The sequence below is a fragment of the Anopheles coluzzii genome, chromosome 3 (genome assembly GCF_943734685.1).
Source record: "Anopheles coluzzii chromosome 3, AcolN3, whole genome shotgun sequence".
In the NCBI taxonomy this organism is placed as follows: Eukaryota; Metazoa; Arthropoda; class Insecta; order Diptera; family Culicidae; genus Anopheles; species Anopheles coluzzii.
In genome coordinates this window covers 69,282,419-69,300,609 of record NC_064671.1, presented here as the reverse complement: position 1 = coordinate 69,300,609, position 18,191 = coordinate 69,282,419, and the positions used below count along the sequence as shown (strand labels likewise).

At 47.4% G+C, this 18,191-nt stretch overlaps 1 protein-coding gene across 8 annotated transcripts in view; it reads right to left on the bottom strand.

The window, feature by feature from the left end:
- The window catches only part of LOC120957583 (teneurin-m), a 512,748-nt gene that overhangs the window by 22,731 nt on the left and 471,826 nt on the right, over window positions 1–18,191 (bottom strand). For all 8 annotated transcript variants that reach the window (XM_040379858.2, XM_040379866.2, XM_040379863.2 and 5 more), the window contains one exon: window positions 558–824. In XM_040379858.2, coding sequence (XP_040235792.2) covers window positions 558–824 — 267 coding nt within the window. The remainder of the gene's footprint in view (window positions 1–557; window positions 825–18,191) is intronic.

Sequence of the window (18,191 nt, the reverse complement as noted above, 5' to 3'; positions counted from 1 at the left end):
GTCCAGTTGCGCTGATGTCTCGCATGGACATCATGTTACCATCGGGCGTTACATTGCAGGACTGTACATGGGAGCTGTTCGGTTTTTTTTTGCCAGCTCGTCCAATATCCTCTCAAAATCCCCGCACCCAAAAAAAGAACAATCTCACTCGCACGGTCATCATATCGAAGGCAACAAATGGTTCAACATTTTGGAGCACTTCGAAAACCCTTTTGTTTGGATAAAAAACACCCTCACTCAGCGGATCAGATATGGTTTTTTTTTATTCAAAAGGGGGCGAAAATGTAACATAAGGCCCCGGTGGACACATGTGCGCGGGGACATTGTTGCGAATATGCTACCAATCTCCTCCATCTAGGGAGCGCCGTTTTTTGACGTCAGCGAGTCATTTTGGAGAGATGCTTTGTTAGAGGAAGGACTCGCAGGACCCAACAACCACCTCCAGTGGTCGTCTCTATAATTAGGTGATTAAAACAACGACTTGTGTGTGTGTGTATGTGTGGGCACATATGTAGGTGGTGGTCGTGTCGCCGTTCGCGCGGCTGAATGGCAATTACCTGTTAATAATAATGTTATAACGAGTATAACACTTAATAGTATCACTAAGATAGCGGTACACTTCCATGTACATTTGGTGAAGGTGAAGCCCTTGCGGAAGTTGAGCGGGGCCGAGTAGTGGTGGGCCGGCGGTCCGCACATCGTGCTGCGGGGCGGCAGTACCGGACCCATGCAGTTGCGATCGTAGCTTTTCAGCGTGTCCTTCGTCGGTGTCGAGCAGGCGGACCCGGTCTTGTAGTCTATCGGTGAGCCTTTGTTGTTAATTGCTGTAATTAAATTGGGGAAGAAGAGAGAGGAAAGGCACATTAGAATGAGGTGTTGGTGTTGGTAGAGTGATTTTTTGGTTTTTACTATAAGAAGCGAAAAGGATGAAACGCTGAAGAAATTCTAACCCAGGTGGTAACAAAAAGGTGCAAAGCTATAATTATAGAAAAGCTCTATAATAGCTGTTTGGTCAGTGGATGCTTCGAAAATGTTTGATTTCAATTCGACCGATAGGATCTACCTCTGGGTCGTTCCTTGTTCTCGCATGACTCTTTCGTGGTGGTCGTCGTGTCCTAATATGGTGATCGAACTTGCTTAATTACAGGGTTTGAAATAGCCCATCAAGAGCAGCATCAGAACAAAAACAAAAAACTGAGCAGCGTTCCAGCTGCTGGAGCTGAGAGTCATCATTGTTCCGTTCCAACGTGGGTTGGCGTAAAATCAATTAACATAAATATCAATCTCTCACGCGGGGCAATTTGTGCCCAAGTACGCACGAAAGAGTTACAATGTACCATTTTTCTGGTCACATGTGGTGTAATCGGTTTTTGTTACTGTTCGATGGCGTTATTATTTTGTAATGGAGTTTGTGTGTGTTTTATTTTTGTTGTTGAACCTCTCCCTCGTGTCTGGGCTTTGTGAAATGTGTGATTCTGGGTGTGAAATGTGTCTATTGTGCGTTGGCAAGCATACAACCCTCCCAAGTGGCGCGATGAAGGTCCGCACCAACATCAACCTTTTAATCCATCACAAACAAACTAGATGAAAGAAATTGTCCTCCCTAACACCTACCTAGAGGCTTTACACGCTGTGTGCTGAAGGATTTTCTGCGCACACTCTTTGTGTGTATGGTTCTGTCTCTTTAAGCCCATTAAGGTGGCGCTAAACTACAGCCGTCAATATTGACTGAGACAGGGGAGGCGTTGGTTTTTGAAAAAAAAAGTAGAAAGGGGTTTTTGTGTGCGTCTAGCGTTACGGCGTTACCAGGAGGAGGTGTCACGCAAAAATGATCGCGAAATGCTTCGGCAAAACTGAGAGTTGTTAGGTTGGAGGCCAAAAAAAGGGGAAGAAAAAAGTCTCTTTATAATAATGATGATATATTCTGACGATATCCCTGCCTCTCATTCTTTTTTTTCCAGGACGCAAATTGCACAAAATACACAGTACAATCACATCAGGCAAGATTATTAATGTCTCGAGCGGGGCACGTGCACGTGGTCGGTCCCCGACTGTGGTACGCTTGGCCGAGCGCTGTAACCGTGCGTGACGTGCGCGCGCGTAACTATTGGTGGCGCTCGATTGTAACGATGAGCGATGTTGGAGATGTTTTATCACTGCCCCTGCAGCAACAAAAAAGTGGTGTACATTGACGCAAAAACTTCCTGGTAAAAAGCTGGAGATTTTTCACGGTATAAACGGTTTAAGGGCCGACGAGAGAGAGAGGGAATTTAGCTGAAAAAAGCGAACAATTTGACTGTATAAAAGGGGTTCTATTTTGTGTGGGGAGGAATTGCGTTGTTGCGCTTATTGTTCGAAGAAAGCAAAGGAGCTAGACGTTCCCGATGGTTTGCTATCGCTTTGAACTCTATCTCTCTCTCTCCCCCTGTGTGTGTGGCATCCAACGAGACAAAAGAACCAGTCATTCAGATCAGATCAGCGTGCTTGGTTGCGCTGTCGAACCGAAAATAGCAATCGCAAGAGCGCAATGTAAACACACAAACAGTGTTGGCGAATACCCGCTTGTGCAGCAGTTTCTAGCATCCGTCGGAATTTCGGGCATTCCCCCAAAGGAACGCTATTTCTCTCTGTGTAGCTTGTGTGTGTGCTGTTATTGCGTTTCTCGTGAAACGTTCCAAGCGAAGAGGATAGTTTTTATCCCGTTTGCGTACCTTCCCGGCCAATAAACGGCAGCATCCTTGATGCTTAACAAAACCTTCCCCGTTCGGTAGAGCGGCACAGCAACGTCGAACTATTCCAGCGGAAGCATCCTGTTTACCTAAACGATTTTATTTCGCCAACCAGCGCACACAGCAATTGCGGAAAACTTTGCAACCAGCGGTGCACGGTTCGCTTCGTTCTGTTGACTTGATTGAAATGAAATGACACGTGGCGCAGGCGTTCGTCGGCGGAAGAATTGATGTGTTGATGCGTCCTCCGCGTCCCTGGCACAATCAAGCAACAAAATTGTCGACGATGTAGTTAAAGGATTTGGGGCGCAGAGGGAAAGAGAGAGAGAGAACATCTCCACATCGTTCTCCAAACACAGAAAGAGGAAGCTCTGATTGCAAAGTGAAGACTGCTAACGATAACATCAGCACTTGAGCTTTTGGGGGACGCCCCGACACTGCCTGCTCTGTTGGCGACCATTTTGTTAGTCAAGCTTTTAATTCCATAGTAATAAGGCGATTTCTATCGCTCTGATTGACCCTAAGTTCCCAATTCACACTGCGTTTTGGTGCTGTGGTGCTTGATCTGTGAGATCGACTGGTTTCTTATCGACTGGCGGTCAGCCATCCTCCTAATATTCAAATAGCCTTCCAGACTCGTGGCGACTGTTTAATATTCATCTAGTTGGTCGGGTGGCGACAACCAACCAACTGGTAGGTGGTACCACATAAACGCTTTGGGTGGGGAACGACGTTGTTGACGATCTTTAACTCCAAGAGCTACACACTTAGCTCGGTAGGCGCCAACCATTGAAGAACTGCCGACGTCCACCCTCCCCGACCGATCCGAATGATAATGTGCACAATTAAAGAAACGATTATTAATGTTCTATTTTCGGGTGTCCCGCACTCTCTCTCTCCTTGAATGTGTGTGTGTGTGTGTGTGTGTGTGTTTTAGCCTTGGGAACTTTGTCCGTAAATCCATTCGGTTGGGGTGGGTTGGGTAGATCCAATTTTGGAAACACCAAATCGGTAGCACCAAATGAGCGCTGGGAGTGAGTGGTGGCCGTTTAGGGTGGGCAGACACAAACGTTTAGCAGCGATCGTTGCCACCTCCATCACCTAGGAATTAGTGTTCCACAGTGTCATTACGATTGTGTTCCGTGAGCTGTGGGGGGGAGGTCTCACGGAAGGACGGAATCTTCTAATCTCACCGGATGAGTTACCGACTTGGCGGGCTCTAATGGAACGGAACGGTTTTGCCGGGAAGGAAGGTGTTGAAAAGCGATTTTCTTGCGTCGTGTGCTGGGATGAGAAGTCTAAGTGGACGATTTAAGTGCAGCAGGTCCTCTCGCTCTCTCTCACTTTCTCTCTTTAGCATGATTATCCAACGGTGCCGAAATTCTAGTTAAACTTCTGCGGTTTTCCAATCCCACGACTCGCTCGTGTAAGCGGTAGTCGGCAGATCTCAGAGGTGTTGAGAGCGGGCGAATTGGGATTTAATTGTTGCCTCCCTCCATTCTACTAACTTAGGCTTAAGAGTGTGTCTCCGTATCTGTGTGTGTCTATATGTCTGAGTCTTCTTACAGTACACGCCTGCCACATGCGGGGGACTCTGCGGTTGGTTAAGTAATTAATGATTCACTTGACCGGGCGAGTCATCGGCTGTTCCACCTCCTCCCAGTGTCGGAAACCGGAAACATCTGTTCGTAAACGATTTCGAGAAGAAATGACACCACAGCTCGTGCAGAGCAGAGCGCTCTGGGGCAAACGGGAGAGCGTAGAAGAAAACGGCATAAGGTCATAGGTCTTCGCTCGTTCATTTGGCTCGTTCGGCTTGGTTCAGCGGTGCGATTTATCGCTGGCAATTGATATAAAATATCACCCCCGAAAGTGACAGTTTTACGGCTGCATGCTTTGAAATTAAAATATAATTACAAACCCACCCACTGGCAAAGGCGGGGAGCAGGGGCGAGAAAGGGCTGTTTGGTGAGTATCATCCGCGATCGCGATTGGGTGGCGGTGTTCATAAATATTCGAAAGAGTCTATTTGTCTAGTCTAGGCGAGTGGGAAAAAGGATCCAGTGTCAACGCTGCCAGCCTCATCTTTAATGGACAATCATCTGCAGATAATGAGGCGGCGCTCTATAATAAGGCAAAGGATCTCAAGCATGCAGACTGTGGTTAAGAAGTAGAAATGTTGGGATTGAAAATACCTCAGAACGAATTTCTAGCACAGCCAGAATTGAGTTAGAGCCAATAAAAAATACTGTAAAGCAATGCACGGGCAAGTTGCGCCATCCTGAAGTGCCTCCCATTAGCAATGAATATTCGATTCCGACCATTCCATCGCGTCATTCCCTCTCAAGGGGATGAATATTTGATAAGGGGAACAAATGCACGTACTTCATATCTCTAGCACCAATGGGAACCATTAGGGACAGAATTCAGCACACGCCGGGACTTTCCTTACACTCCTTCACTCAAGGATTGAACTAACAAATAGGTTCAATATCGTCTCTTAAAACCCCAGGCCAACACAACGAGCCTGTATAGATGCTGCAATACTTAACAAATTGAACGATTTTCAATTCATTCAGTAACACACTTTCCACTTCCTGCAAGATCGAGGAAAATATACGGAGGAACCCGCCCTATAAAGTAAGGGACTCCCGGCGTCTTCAAGTAGCTTGGTTGTTAAAAAATGTATGCCATAGGTGAAGCGGTACCAGCACATAAATAAGTGTGCTGCTCTATATATATTTGTCCTTTTTATCGCCATTTTCTTCTCCAAATGCTTCCAGCAATCCCCCAACACAGCACTGAGACACGCGTTGTCGCGTTGGATGGTCTCCCCCCCCCCCTTTTGGACGGCATTTGAAGGAAAAATCACTTTCCTGATTTGATTTTGCTGCTCCAGCGTGTATCATCTCTCACTCTCACTGGGGCCTTTTTACTATTCCATCGAGCCATCCAGCTGCTAGCACCTTCGAGCAATCGATTATGCGATTTGTTCGGTCGCAAAAAAGGGGTTTTCGCTTTGATTAGGTTGGACGGTGGCGCGAGCAGACGACGGCACGCCTCGTGAAAATTTATATAAAAACGTCAAACGGAGGACGGAGGAAATAATCACGATAAGAATTCCAATATTCTTCCACCCGGGCCTGCTGGAGGACGACGATGGAAATCCAACGATAAGTGTGAGAGAGAGAGAGCGGGAGAGGCTCTCATACAGTGCCCGTCCTTTAAAGGTGTACGAGCACGCTTTTCCTTTGCGCTCGAAGCACGTGGAAGCACGTGTACAACAAAACCTTCGCTCACACTTTCCACACCCTCCAGGGGCGGAAAGCTGGAAGGTATCTGATTCATTGCGTGACCTGAGTAGCACACACACACACACACACGCCCAGTAGCACATTCAGGGGTCTCCGTTTTACTGCGCCTTGAAAAATTGCCTCCAGCACGGCGTTGAAAAATGAATGAATTCCTCAACGAACGGGGCCTACGATGCGCCTTACAAGGAAGCAACGATTCGTCCCTTTTTTTGCTACCCTTCTCTAAGGATTCCTTTTTTTTTCTTTTTCTTCACTCACACACACCCAAACACGCATTGCGATACACAGAGGCGTCATCGGAGCTCGTTTGCATTACCCCGGAAAGGGCCCAGCGCCAGTCGGTTGAATGTAGGACAGCAAGAGGCAGTTTATCGAAGTGCGTTTCGAAATTTAATTAAAGTCCCAAAAGCAACGCATGTGGAAATGCTCTCCGTTGCCGACGACTGGGAGCAAATGAATGGAAAAGGGTGACCCTTACCTCTCTTGCCACCCGCATCCGCAACTGTGGACCGGCGAGCCGACCGGGGTTTCATTTGTATTAATTCAAATTATCAATAATCACGACATACTTTCATTAGAGAAAGAGAGCGACCGAACGGACTACCGGGGGAGTGCGGCGAACGGGTCTTCGGTCGGTGAAATGCTAGAACAAACATCCGAAGACGAAGAAAGAGCTCAGCCGTCTTGAGTTGCCCAAGCACCGCTGGGGTTATGTTGACGTTCGTTCAAGGTGTGGCATACCGTTTGGGCGTGTGAAGAACGGGGTGAAAACCCATTAGACTGGGAAAATGACTATACTGGCAGCAGCGGCAGTAGTAGGAGGTGTTAGACCGGGTGAGGCAAATATTTGCGGTTGATGACACTCATATAAGAGGTCATAATAGGATCCTTGTATTGGAAGGTTTATTAAATTCAGTATAAATCTCATTTTGAAGTAGATTCTTGGGATTTACAGCGCATAATTCTACCCAACTGAAAGGTTTGATAAATACATTACAACTTACAGTGAATGACTGGAAAAAAGAAGTTTTAATTAATTCCCAAACCGGTGAATGTTCGGCAGTTCTGGGTTGTGAAACAAACACAAGAAAACCAAAACAAAATGTAACGAAAACAAACCCATTTTTACCCTTTTTTAGCCCCTGGTAAAACAAAAGTTTCGTATTTTGCTTATCTATCGCTGCCAGCCTCAATTTCGACGGCTTTAATACTTTAATGGAAATCGGAAAACCCCATGGCAGCTTCCCAACCGACGCGGACAGTTGCAAATGGGAGTTAAATTAATTAAAAATTCACCCAGCGTGTCCCTGCGAATGGAAGCTTCAGCAGCAAAATTCATGCTACAATGTGTCATTGTGAGGTTAAAGATATTTAATGAAAATTGAAATAAAAACGAAGATTTTCCATAAGAATACTCTTTTTATTCGAAAGAGTCCTTTTTCTCAGCACCACCCCCCACAGGATTTGCCCTTCACAGGACCTTATTATTAACCACCAATCCACTTCAAGGGAGCAGCGTATTGTTATTTTTCAATTAAATATTCACCCCTTCTCCCTCCCCTTCTCGACACACACACGTCCCATTTGCTTAGATGTAGTGTAATCAATCTCACTTGAACTCATTCGCCCATTGTGTCGCCTTGCTGCTGGATGGAGTTGACGCGCGTCTTTCCCAAAAGTCATTCGATTTAATGTTTCTTAATTGACATTTTCAATCCATTTGGGGGAAAGGCAGGGCCGGCGGAACGGCGAAGAATATTATTAGCCATTGGCGGTTCGTTCAGCAGACGAAACATTGTATCAAAACTGTATGAATAAGTCGGTGTGTGCCTGTGTGCCTCCCAGGTTCCATAGATCACTCGGCTGTTGTTCGACGGGTCCTGTTTTCCGACAAACGGTCGGAAAAAGGGCTGCCCGTAAAGTCACCACACACAAAGACACACACACACACAAACGCCGTTCGACTAGCGCCTTAATTGGATTCTTGTCCCATGGACTCGTCTCGGACGTTTTTCCTGTGCGAGGGAGCACCCGGATGAAGTTACATCAACAACTTGGGATGGATCGGTTTTTTGCTTCGGCCGGGGGTTGAATGAGACGGAGAGCACAACGGCAGTTTTTATCTTAATCTGTGGTTGGTTTAGGAGTGCAGATTCTTGTGTCGCTTTTTGTGTGTGTGTGTTTTTGGGAAGAATTCATGAGGAGATCCTCATCCCTTAGCAGGAGAGTTTGGCGGGCGGACGTGGTTGTGATTATGTTTCATTTTGATTTTACACTAATTAATCATTGTTTAATGTTTGTTCAGCTTGCGCGCGCAAGCGAAGGGAGGGCAGGAAGATTGAACGGGTGAAAAGTTGAAGAAGTAATTCTAGGCAAGGCGACTTGTATGCACTCGAGAACTTCTTGGACCGATTGTTACACCCGCCCGACGACGACGAAGAGGGAAGAACGGATTGGTTTTATATCGAAGGCGAAGTTCTTCTGGAGAAGTCTGTGATAAATGAGATGCCGACCGTGTGAAGGTTAGCCTGAGCTAACTGAAGATATGTGAATACTACTGGCGCTTGTTTGCCCAACAGCCGCTAGGCAAAACAGCAAAGGCCCGAGCGCTTCTGTGCCGCCAACTTTAAAGACCATTCCATTTAAAGGGGCGAATTTTTGTAGCAAAATTAAGTGTACCTTACCCTGCAGTGGCGTTCGGTGGGTTCGCTTTAAGAGTCCGATAAGAGAGACTCAAGCAGGAGGAAAGGCAGATTATCTTCATCCAATCAGCCACCCCAAGGCTTCGGCCCTCCCGTGCAACAGCAATCATCTTCCCAAACAGGGGAACAATGAAGGAGTTCGGTTCGCTTAACCGCAAAAATATTTGCACTAATGACTGACTTCCTTTTTCCGTGAACCAGATGTGAATCCCATCCTATCCATTCGTTGGAGGAGTGGTTTTGTGGCGGAGGTAGGCGGATGTTTATCTCGACAGGGGCTCTCGCTCATTAAACTACCGAACCCTTTTCCCCCTCGAGACACAGAGAGAGAGAGAGAAAGATATTGGTGTGCAGTAGGACACAAGAACAGTGAATGAAGGGATCCCAGGGTTTCCTGGGTTACAATTTTCCCCAATATTAGGTCCGATAGCATCTCTTCATTAATAAATTGTTGCGAATTCGAAATGGCGTTGTGGGAAAACGAACGCTCGCGTTCGGGCATATGTGCCGTCTTCTTCGCCTGGATGGACAACAGTTGGCCGGCTAAATATCAATTAATTCTCAATCCTTTCCGCGTGGTTCCCGCAACAATGGTCCAATCAATATCCCCTCTCCGAGCCGAGTCTGAGCCAAATGGGTGATGATGAATTTCTAATGACCTGTCTGCTGGCCGGGGCAGCGGGTGCATGGTGGTGCAGATTTTCTCAGCACGTGTGCATTTGAGTTGACCGAATTATCACGGGAACAAGGAGGCAAAAACAGGGTGAGAAAAGGGATGAAGGGAGTAGGGACGTAGAATTTCCCTTTCGCAAACGAGGTTTTTGGTGTATGTGTGTTTTTTCTTTATTTGCGTTCCTCATTGTGTGTGTGTGTGTGTTGGTGTGTGGCGGGCTCGATGAAGAACAATATTTTCCTTCGTTAAAGTTAAAACAAACACACACACACACATACGTGTACACGCAAAGCGATACGGGAAATGTGGAAAATGTTCCAGAACTGTGTGTTGCCTTTTTGCCACATACACGCACACACGACTAACGACCGAGTAGGGCGAAAGATAGGTTATGTTTTCTCCAAACAAGAGGTTTCGTTTTCTTTTGTGTGTGTGTGTGTATTTTTCTCTCTGCTGCCATCTCCTTGTACTCCTCCCCCTGCTCCGTTTTTAATGCAGAGAGCATCCTCTTCACCTTGGGCCACCCACGGACAGTAACATACGCACTGATGGTGGGGGATATGGAGGGTTTGGGTGGTAAAGTTTGCTAACTTTCGGAAGACCTTCTGGCATCACCGAGGAACCTGAATAAACACGGTGGCAATGTAATGCTCATGCATACAAATATATATAAAGCAAGAGAGAGACAGAGAGGTACATCGCGCGCGCGTTGGGAAATTCACCGTCCGTGTACCGCTGCATGGAATTTCCAAAGTATGAAGGTTGGGACATGTGTGAGAGGGAGTTTCTGCCGAAATCAGTCAGTCAGTGAGTCAGTCAGCCATAAGTCAGCTGATGAAAGATCGTGAACTTTTCCCGGGCGACAGATCTTCTCCGGAGGGGCTCTCGAGCAGTTACCACCCGCTGAAACTCAAAGCCTGATGATGTGATATGTTAAATGCGTGATGTAAGTTTGTTACGTGAGCAAAGGAATAGAATGTTTCGCCCCAAGATAACAATCGTTCCAACAGTCGTTTTTCGGTTTTCGCGGGGTAGTGGTGGAGGGTTTTCAGAATCGCGTATGGGTGTTCCTTGTCTCTGGTTGGGGTTGTTCGTCTAATTTTTGTCCCAGTGCCTCGTTAACGACGCACAAATAAGGGGAAAAGTTCAAAGAACGCAGCAAACTTCTTTTTTCGTACCAGGCAAAGCTTACGCGAGCTTACGCTTTACAAATTTCCCAGAGCTTGTCGAATTGCGTTTCGAAAGCACACGTGTGATGGTGAATTCTCAGAAAAAGAAGGTTTTTTTTTAACACGAACACTGTCTAAACCTTCTTGAGTTCAGACTAGGTCCTAGTATTTCCGTAATTTATAGGACTAAATCATATGCTCTGATTGTCTGAGATTCTAAGAGATTCTTCTAATCAATATAGAGCTTAATTAATTCCGATTCGATTCCATCCCATCGCACTTAACGCGAATTAATCAACCCGTTTTCAATTGCACTAATCCGTGAATTCCCATTCCCCCCGTCATCTTCCAGCAAAGAACCAGCCACCTGCATTGCTTTGGAACGGCAGCCAAGAACACAGCAGGGACAACTTTCCCTCATTACGTGACCGATAACAGCAAAACCCAATCAAAACCTCCCACCGAACGTACCGGAAATAGATCCTCGATTCGATGGAAACTTTGCACGACCAACGAGTGTGTGTATGTGAGTGTGTGTGTGTGAGTAAAGTTTTCCTGTCATCGTTACTTACCGGTTGCATCGTTGCTTTCTCAGACAAAATGAGGCGATGAAGCAAAAAAAGGGGGGAGGGGGAAACAAACTCGCACACACAAGACAGCACACGTCCTATAATTTATGCGCGCACATTCCCACCCATTCGATAGTGAGGTTGGTGGTTGGGGGGTTGGGGGGAATGCCCCATGAGCATGATGATAAGATTCCGACCTCCCCGTTTCCAAACCAAACCCCTGAAGTGGGCACCGTACACGGTGGAAGAATTTCACAAGCACCAGGTTCAAAGGAAAACGAATGGAGGAAAAACTCCAAATCCCACCCTCCTATAGGTACATTGGAAGGGGAAAGGGGAAGGGATTGGACAAAGAGGAATGGTGGTGGTGGTGGTGGTGGTCCAAAGCATAACGGCAATTTGTTCGAATCCTTCATGATCAAAGTAAAACCCGGCGACGTACCCCGACAGTACGGGAACGTACGCTCGGTGCGGATCCTTGAGAAAAGCGCTCGATTATGACGCTTTTCCTGGCACATGTGCCTTCGTTCTCCATGTGGGAGGGGAAGGGAGCCAGGGAGTTGGAGTTCCGTTCTTGCAAAACCGTGGGAGAATTTTTCCAACATGCAGCCCAATACCCGAGACAGCAGGTGTCTCTCCCTCTCTTTGTTGGGGTTGTAAGTGCTAACACACACTCACCCGCTGGGTGGAAAACTCCCAGTATATGTGTGTAGCATTTTTGTGGGATTTCATTCCCCCCCCCCGCCTCTCCCCCACTTATCCAACAACAGGAACGCTGTGGCAACGATTCCTGCGCTAAAGTGCAATAATAAAATAATCTCAAGCGTTCCAAACCGAACCCCGCACGAGCTCGGGGTTTTATGGAATATTTGCGTGCCTGTGAGTCTCCCGGGGTGAAATTGGGTCATGTCTGCCCGACAAGTCCTTAACTGCCGTGTGTCGAGCTTCACTGTGTGTGTGTGAGTGTGTTGGTGTAGAATCGATTCGAAAAGAAGCATTACCATTTTCCCGTACCACATACACAGAGCGCCACAGCGAGGGTAGCCGGTAGCTATAAACCTTCAGAAGCGTTTTTCCGAAGCCACATTTCTTAAAGTCTTACCTCGTGGAACTCCACCTCAGAATGCCATACTTCAGTATTCCGCTCGTGTGTATGTGTTTCTATGGAGCAATAAGTTTAATCGCTAATTCAGCGTCCTCTGCCGGGCAGGCCCGGGATTTTGGGCGCAACATCTCTCCCCTCATAAAATGTATCCAAAATCGCCCGGGCGAAAAGGGAAGAGAACTCGAGATAATTCACTCCAGCGCTGCGGCAAAGGAAGGGCAGCAGGATCTTGCGGTTAGCCCTAAATGATTGCAATCCCGTTCCCGGCCATGTCCTTGTAGTGCCAAAGGCGCTCTTTCTCTACGTATGACTGTGTGTGTGAATAAGGTTCAGGCCACCAAGTCGTCCCAGGCAATGGTTGTTTTTATTTTCCTTTCCCTTCACACAGGCTTTTCCACAGCGGTCGTGTGCCGAAGGGTCGGGCCCGTTTTGCGCCGGGACCGGGCATAAATCTATAAAATCTAATATAATTTATTATTAATTTCACACCATTTTAATAGATTTTCCAAAATAACAATAAAATTCAATTTGGCATTCCCGCACGGTGGTGGCATGTCAGTGTGCTCGGTGTATGTCTGCACACACACTCCAAGCTCCAAGGCACCCAACCAACCAACCAACAAATCCAGCCGGGTTTATGTGGAGAGGTTAGCCGTTGCATGAAAAGTGGCTGACCGTGGATGGAATCGTATCAGACAGCTCACCCTCCCAGTGCGGGTAAGCGTTGGGTGTGCTGCTTTAGAGGCGGTTTGTCTGGGCATAGACGACCCAGTGTTCGCTCGCCGCTGCCATTTCGCTTCACGGCCATTGATGATGATTGGATTTTCGGCGGAGTTTCGGGGGGGCCGCGTTCTTCGCATGCGGAGATATCCAACGCAAGGCATTCGGTTCTTTGCGGTTGCATCGCCGCCGTAGAATTGAAAGTGAACGGGGTAGTTTTAAGCCGAAGCATGCAAGGGCTGCATCAGCGCGCGTGTGTGTGTTTGTCTATTGTTGGTCCTGCATCGTTATACGCTGCATTGATTCCAGGCCTTCCACCAGCAGAGCGTGGAGGGTTTTAGGCAAACCGAAAACAACACTCCAGATTGAACCAGACGTCTCCCTCCCGCCTGGGCTAGGTGTCGGTTGCACATTCTAAACCGTTTAGCAGTGAGGCGCAGTTGATGGCTTCTTTCATTGGGAGTGCGCGTGAAACGACGACTAGGCGCGCAGGCTACAAGATCTCGTTGGCGTTCCCGGTAGAGCCAGACACAGCCAAGTCTCGTACCACCGTCATGAAAACAATTGAAATGGTCGACAGAGGATGAAAGTAAAACTCCCTTAGGATCCTGGAGCGTTCCCGAGAGAGTGAGAGAGAATAGGAGTTGTGCCGCAATACAACAACCTGTGGTTCTTGTGTTGCGTTCAAGTTATTCCAGTTTTTGCTCGCTCCAAAATCTCTCCAGTTTTCGTTCCAGCTTTTTATTCCCAAAGTCATTGCCCTTGGTGCAAGGATTTTGCAAAGCAGCAAGGGCCCGTGCAATAATTTAATAAACCTCAAGGATTCCCGCCACATCCCGCTTCTCGGTGCGTCCAACCAGAACCGGACCAACATTGCGCGGCCAAGGGTGTGGGTGGTATTGCAATAATAAAGCAAACTATTTAAACGAGAGCACTGGTGGGGGGAAACCGTAGCCGTGGACTGACGGCAGAATGACCAGGGGCGTCGTTAGTCCAGCATGATTTTATGCCCACCGCTGGCACTCCGGGCGGGAAGTTCTCCCTTTTGCAGTGCGTACGAGGACAGCGCAACACGGATGCGTTTAGAATATTTCACAGCCACCGTCAGTGCGTATTCTACGTGAGTGAAAGCCTCGTAACAGGATTGTTTGCTTTCCACGACTCCTATTTCTCGTTTCCCTCGATCTCTACCGAGCCTGAATGTGTTGAGCCTGGCGGAGAAACATCCACATAAGGGTGCATCCATAATCAACTTGAAGGACAGGCTCGGTGAGGCACACGGAGAGTGGACAGCGGCTCTGCGGCCGTCGGCACAGGAGATAAGAGCGTACTTGAGCGCCGGGTGAGCTCCGAGGGGATCGTGAGCAGCAGTAGTAGTAGTAGTAGTGGTGCTGGAGTAAATTGGATTGCATCTTCATCAAGCCGGGCGGCGCTCTGTGAGCGCTCGCAGCCTGAGCACGATGTCCACGATGGTCCTTGAGTTGGTGCTTAGCCAAGCCGGAAAGCCAAGAAGAGATTGGCTCTGCGCTCTGCCGGACGAACCGGTGACGTTGTCGGATTGTGCTGTTTAGACTACGGATTGCGATAAATTAAATATTTCAAGTGAAGAAAATCCGGTTTTACTGTTCCCGGTATCGTCCCTGCTTCACGACGACGATGATGATGATGATGGCGATGGTGATGATACGCCGAAAGAAGGGCCAAGAGAGAGAGAGAAAGAGAGACATTGCTCGGATTTTGCGGTGATAAAACAACCATCCGAGACGACCATTAGAATATGGTCGCCTGTCTCGCTGCCGTTGCAAGAATGTTCTGGCAGGACGTGTGCAGGACGTGCACTGCGGGCGTGTCCACAAAGGCGTCCCCTCCTGGACAGTAGCGTGTCCGGATGCGTCTGGATTGATGCTTAAAAATTCTCGTCTCTCCCATTCAGCAGCAGGACCCAAAAATTACGCCTCCCAAGCGTCGAAGGAACGGGCAACTCTTTTCACTTGAACGGCAAACGGTGTGTAAATGATGGAAAATTTATTAAGATCCCACAAGCTAAATGGGGAAGAGAGCAAAGGGAGTGGAAGCCTATGCCGATCAACATTGTTGCCAATGTCCGGCCGGAAAGGGGTGGTTCTCTCCGCTTCCGTAGTCCAGCAGAGAAGGACTTTTCCCTCTCCTAACAAGCTGACGTCTTTTTACAATGTTCGTATGTGTGTATGCTTGTGTGTGTGTGTGTGTGTGTGTTTGTAACACACACAACACAATCTAGAAGAGGAACCATAAATTGCATACTGTGTGCGTGTGTGTTTGTCCTTTCTGTCTCTCCAGAATAGCCCAACCCTAGACCAAGAACAGCTTGTGGGCTCCCAGACCATTGCTGACATATTTTGCCTTTCGGTTCGGTCTGGGGGGGTCTGGGGGCCAGTTTTGGTGGTGATGGCTATTAAAAAGTATGCAAAACATGCTTTCCCGACTCGTCGGGGAACCTAAACCTAGACACCCTGCTGTGGCTGTGGTGTTTTGCCTTTGATATCGACCCCTTTTTAGGACCGGGCTGGCGCAACACACGCTGGCTGGCACGGATTCGGTCGGATTTGTCTTGCACGCAGGAAGTTTCCAAAAAGGGATTCAAGGTTTCCAAAAAGAGAACCTCACAGCAGAAGGCACCAAGCACCAAGCGGAAATCTAACCAGAACACAAGCATCGACGGCGGAAACGTCTGCCCTCACAGTGACAGGCTCGGTGGTACTTCTTTTTATTCCCCGCGACTCCGGAAGCGATTCCAAGCCGGCTTGTAAAAGGTATTATGACAACAACAATATTCCAACACACATTCCCAGGTGGATTCATACAGTGAATGCTGTCCGCAGTCGGAAGTTGTACCGGATAAAGCCGCGTCGGTATCCGAACGACAATGTTAATATGGAGGACCGTGGCATGGCATCAAAGAAGTAAAAGTCAAGCAACGAAAAAAGCCCGTACAATCTAGGCTTGAACTTTGTAAAACATTCTTAGTAAGTGTTTGGAAGATTATCTTGGAAAGTGTGTGTGTGTTTTTGAGGTCCTTTTTCTGAGGCTGAAACTTCAAACGACTTAAACAACGATTCACATACACACGCCAAAAAGGGTACGGCCGAAAGCGTCCGAATCTCAGAATGGAATCAGGTGCGGGTTTGTGTGTTTGTGTGTAAAAAAAGGTCTCACTTTAACATGGAAGAGTCTGGCTAAAGTTGGAGCCACTCTGAAGGACAACAGCACTAGCATCACCCTCACCGAAGCATGGACCACCGATGTCAAACGCGCAACAAAAGCTTTAAGAAGGTACTCCACATCCCGGGGCGATGTCAAAATGGACCCACTCTGTGACAAAAGTCTCCAGTGCGGCCTATGACAAATTGAGCGCCGGGTTCACTACCTGCTCTGACAGTAGATTAATCTATTTACCATTGACCGCTTTACCGTGAGCCTACAGAGCGTTTTGACGAGAGGACGAGAGGTTCTATTTTGCGTCCTCTTGACGAATGTAAATGGATTGCGAGCCAAGACGTTCGATTCGTAGTAGCTTCAATGAGCGGACGCTTCTCGGTCATGTCTTGAAAAGAACTTAAGAAGTAAAGTAAACAACCGTATCCAGCAACAAAACAAGCCGAAGTACAATGGTGAAAATGAAGTGAAATTAAAACGGAACGGAGCAGTCGCGCAATTAGTGCACGCTGCTCGTACTTCAAACATTTTTGTGGGTATAAAAAAGGACAATCAGGTGCAAGGCAGTTGTAGTAAAAAGTCGTACAGGCAATGGTAAAAAATTTATTCACTGTATAAAACGAGCTACAAAAAAAGCCTTCCGATTGGACTGCCCAATTATGACAACTTCAAAACCTTTCGAGGGAAAAAAGGGGTAACAATCAAATACAAACTCATCGCCCTTAAATTCTCCCGAGGTTCCAGCAAAAGGGAAACCTTCAGCCGGGAAGTGAAAGCACAAACATTGTGGTAGTGTTAAGTGTGGACTGTGTTTTTCCCCCTGCTGTCCCAGGAGTAGAGCAATTCACGCTCTTTACACGCGGGGAACTCTAAACAGAAAAAAAAACACACAAAAGGAAAACTTAATTTCCACCTAACCCTTTCCGCAATAATGCAACAAAAACACGTTTGAGGTACTGAAAAAACACCTTCCTTTTCTCGACCGGCTGGCAAAAGGTTCCAGGCAGCAGAAAAAAGGCTCTTTTGGCCCACCCAACATTAAAAGTGCTCGTCGACAGGGTTTGGCAGAGCGAGGCATAAGCGAACAAAACCCTCCCTTTTATCGTTCTTAAAGGGCAAAACTAGTCCAACCGGGGAGTTAAAGGAAAAAGAACGAAAGGACATTGCACTGGCAAGGTGATTATCCCAGGGTTTTCTTAGGTTGGGAAGGTGCTCCTACACAAAAAAAACCTTCAGAAAGGATTCCGTGGGCCGACTCGCCACAGTGGGAGAGCAAAACCTCCCCAAAGGAAGCGAACACTGACTCAGCATGTTGTGTATAGGTGTGCTGGTAATGAAAATGGCTGTCTGCTGCTGTTGCGTGACGCTAGTTGGGTTGTACGCCCGTCGGTGTCGGCGGGTGGCGCAACAATTTTGACGATAGCTCGACTATGACTGTGTGTGTTTGTATATATGGGTGCTCGTTGTAATGTCAGAAGCTCATCACCGACATAATAACCCAGTGAAAGGCAGGGAGGCTCCCTTTTGGGAGGGAGAAAGAAGTAGAAAAAAAAACTAGAGCCAAGAACAACTCCCGCCCCGACAAAGACAAACATTTGTAAAAGTAAGGCTATAAAAGTGCTTAACCATGATGGGGATACTACCCGTCAAGGACGAACACGATGAGCCTCGTCCGCCGACGACGCAACGGAGCGGAGGTTGATTATTGCTGACGACTTTTCCCCTCGCGCACACACACATACAGCCAGGGAAAGGACTCGAAAAATAAACACCAAAAAAAAAGAGAGAAAAGCTAGCTGAGAGGGAAAAAGCGGTGCGAAAAAGGGTTATGTTTTAATTTCATCCGATGTTTCAATAGAAACCTCATCGCCCCTGCGCGCGCTCAAACCCGTTTGCAACTCTCCAACCATTTTTGGTAATAACTTTTCAACATTGAGAAATTATATTTAATATTTGTTTTGCCATAACTTTCACACGGGATGCGGCACAGAGCACCGAAGTTACAATCGGAGGAG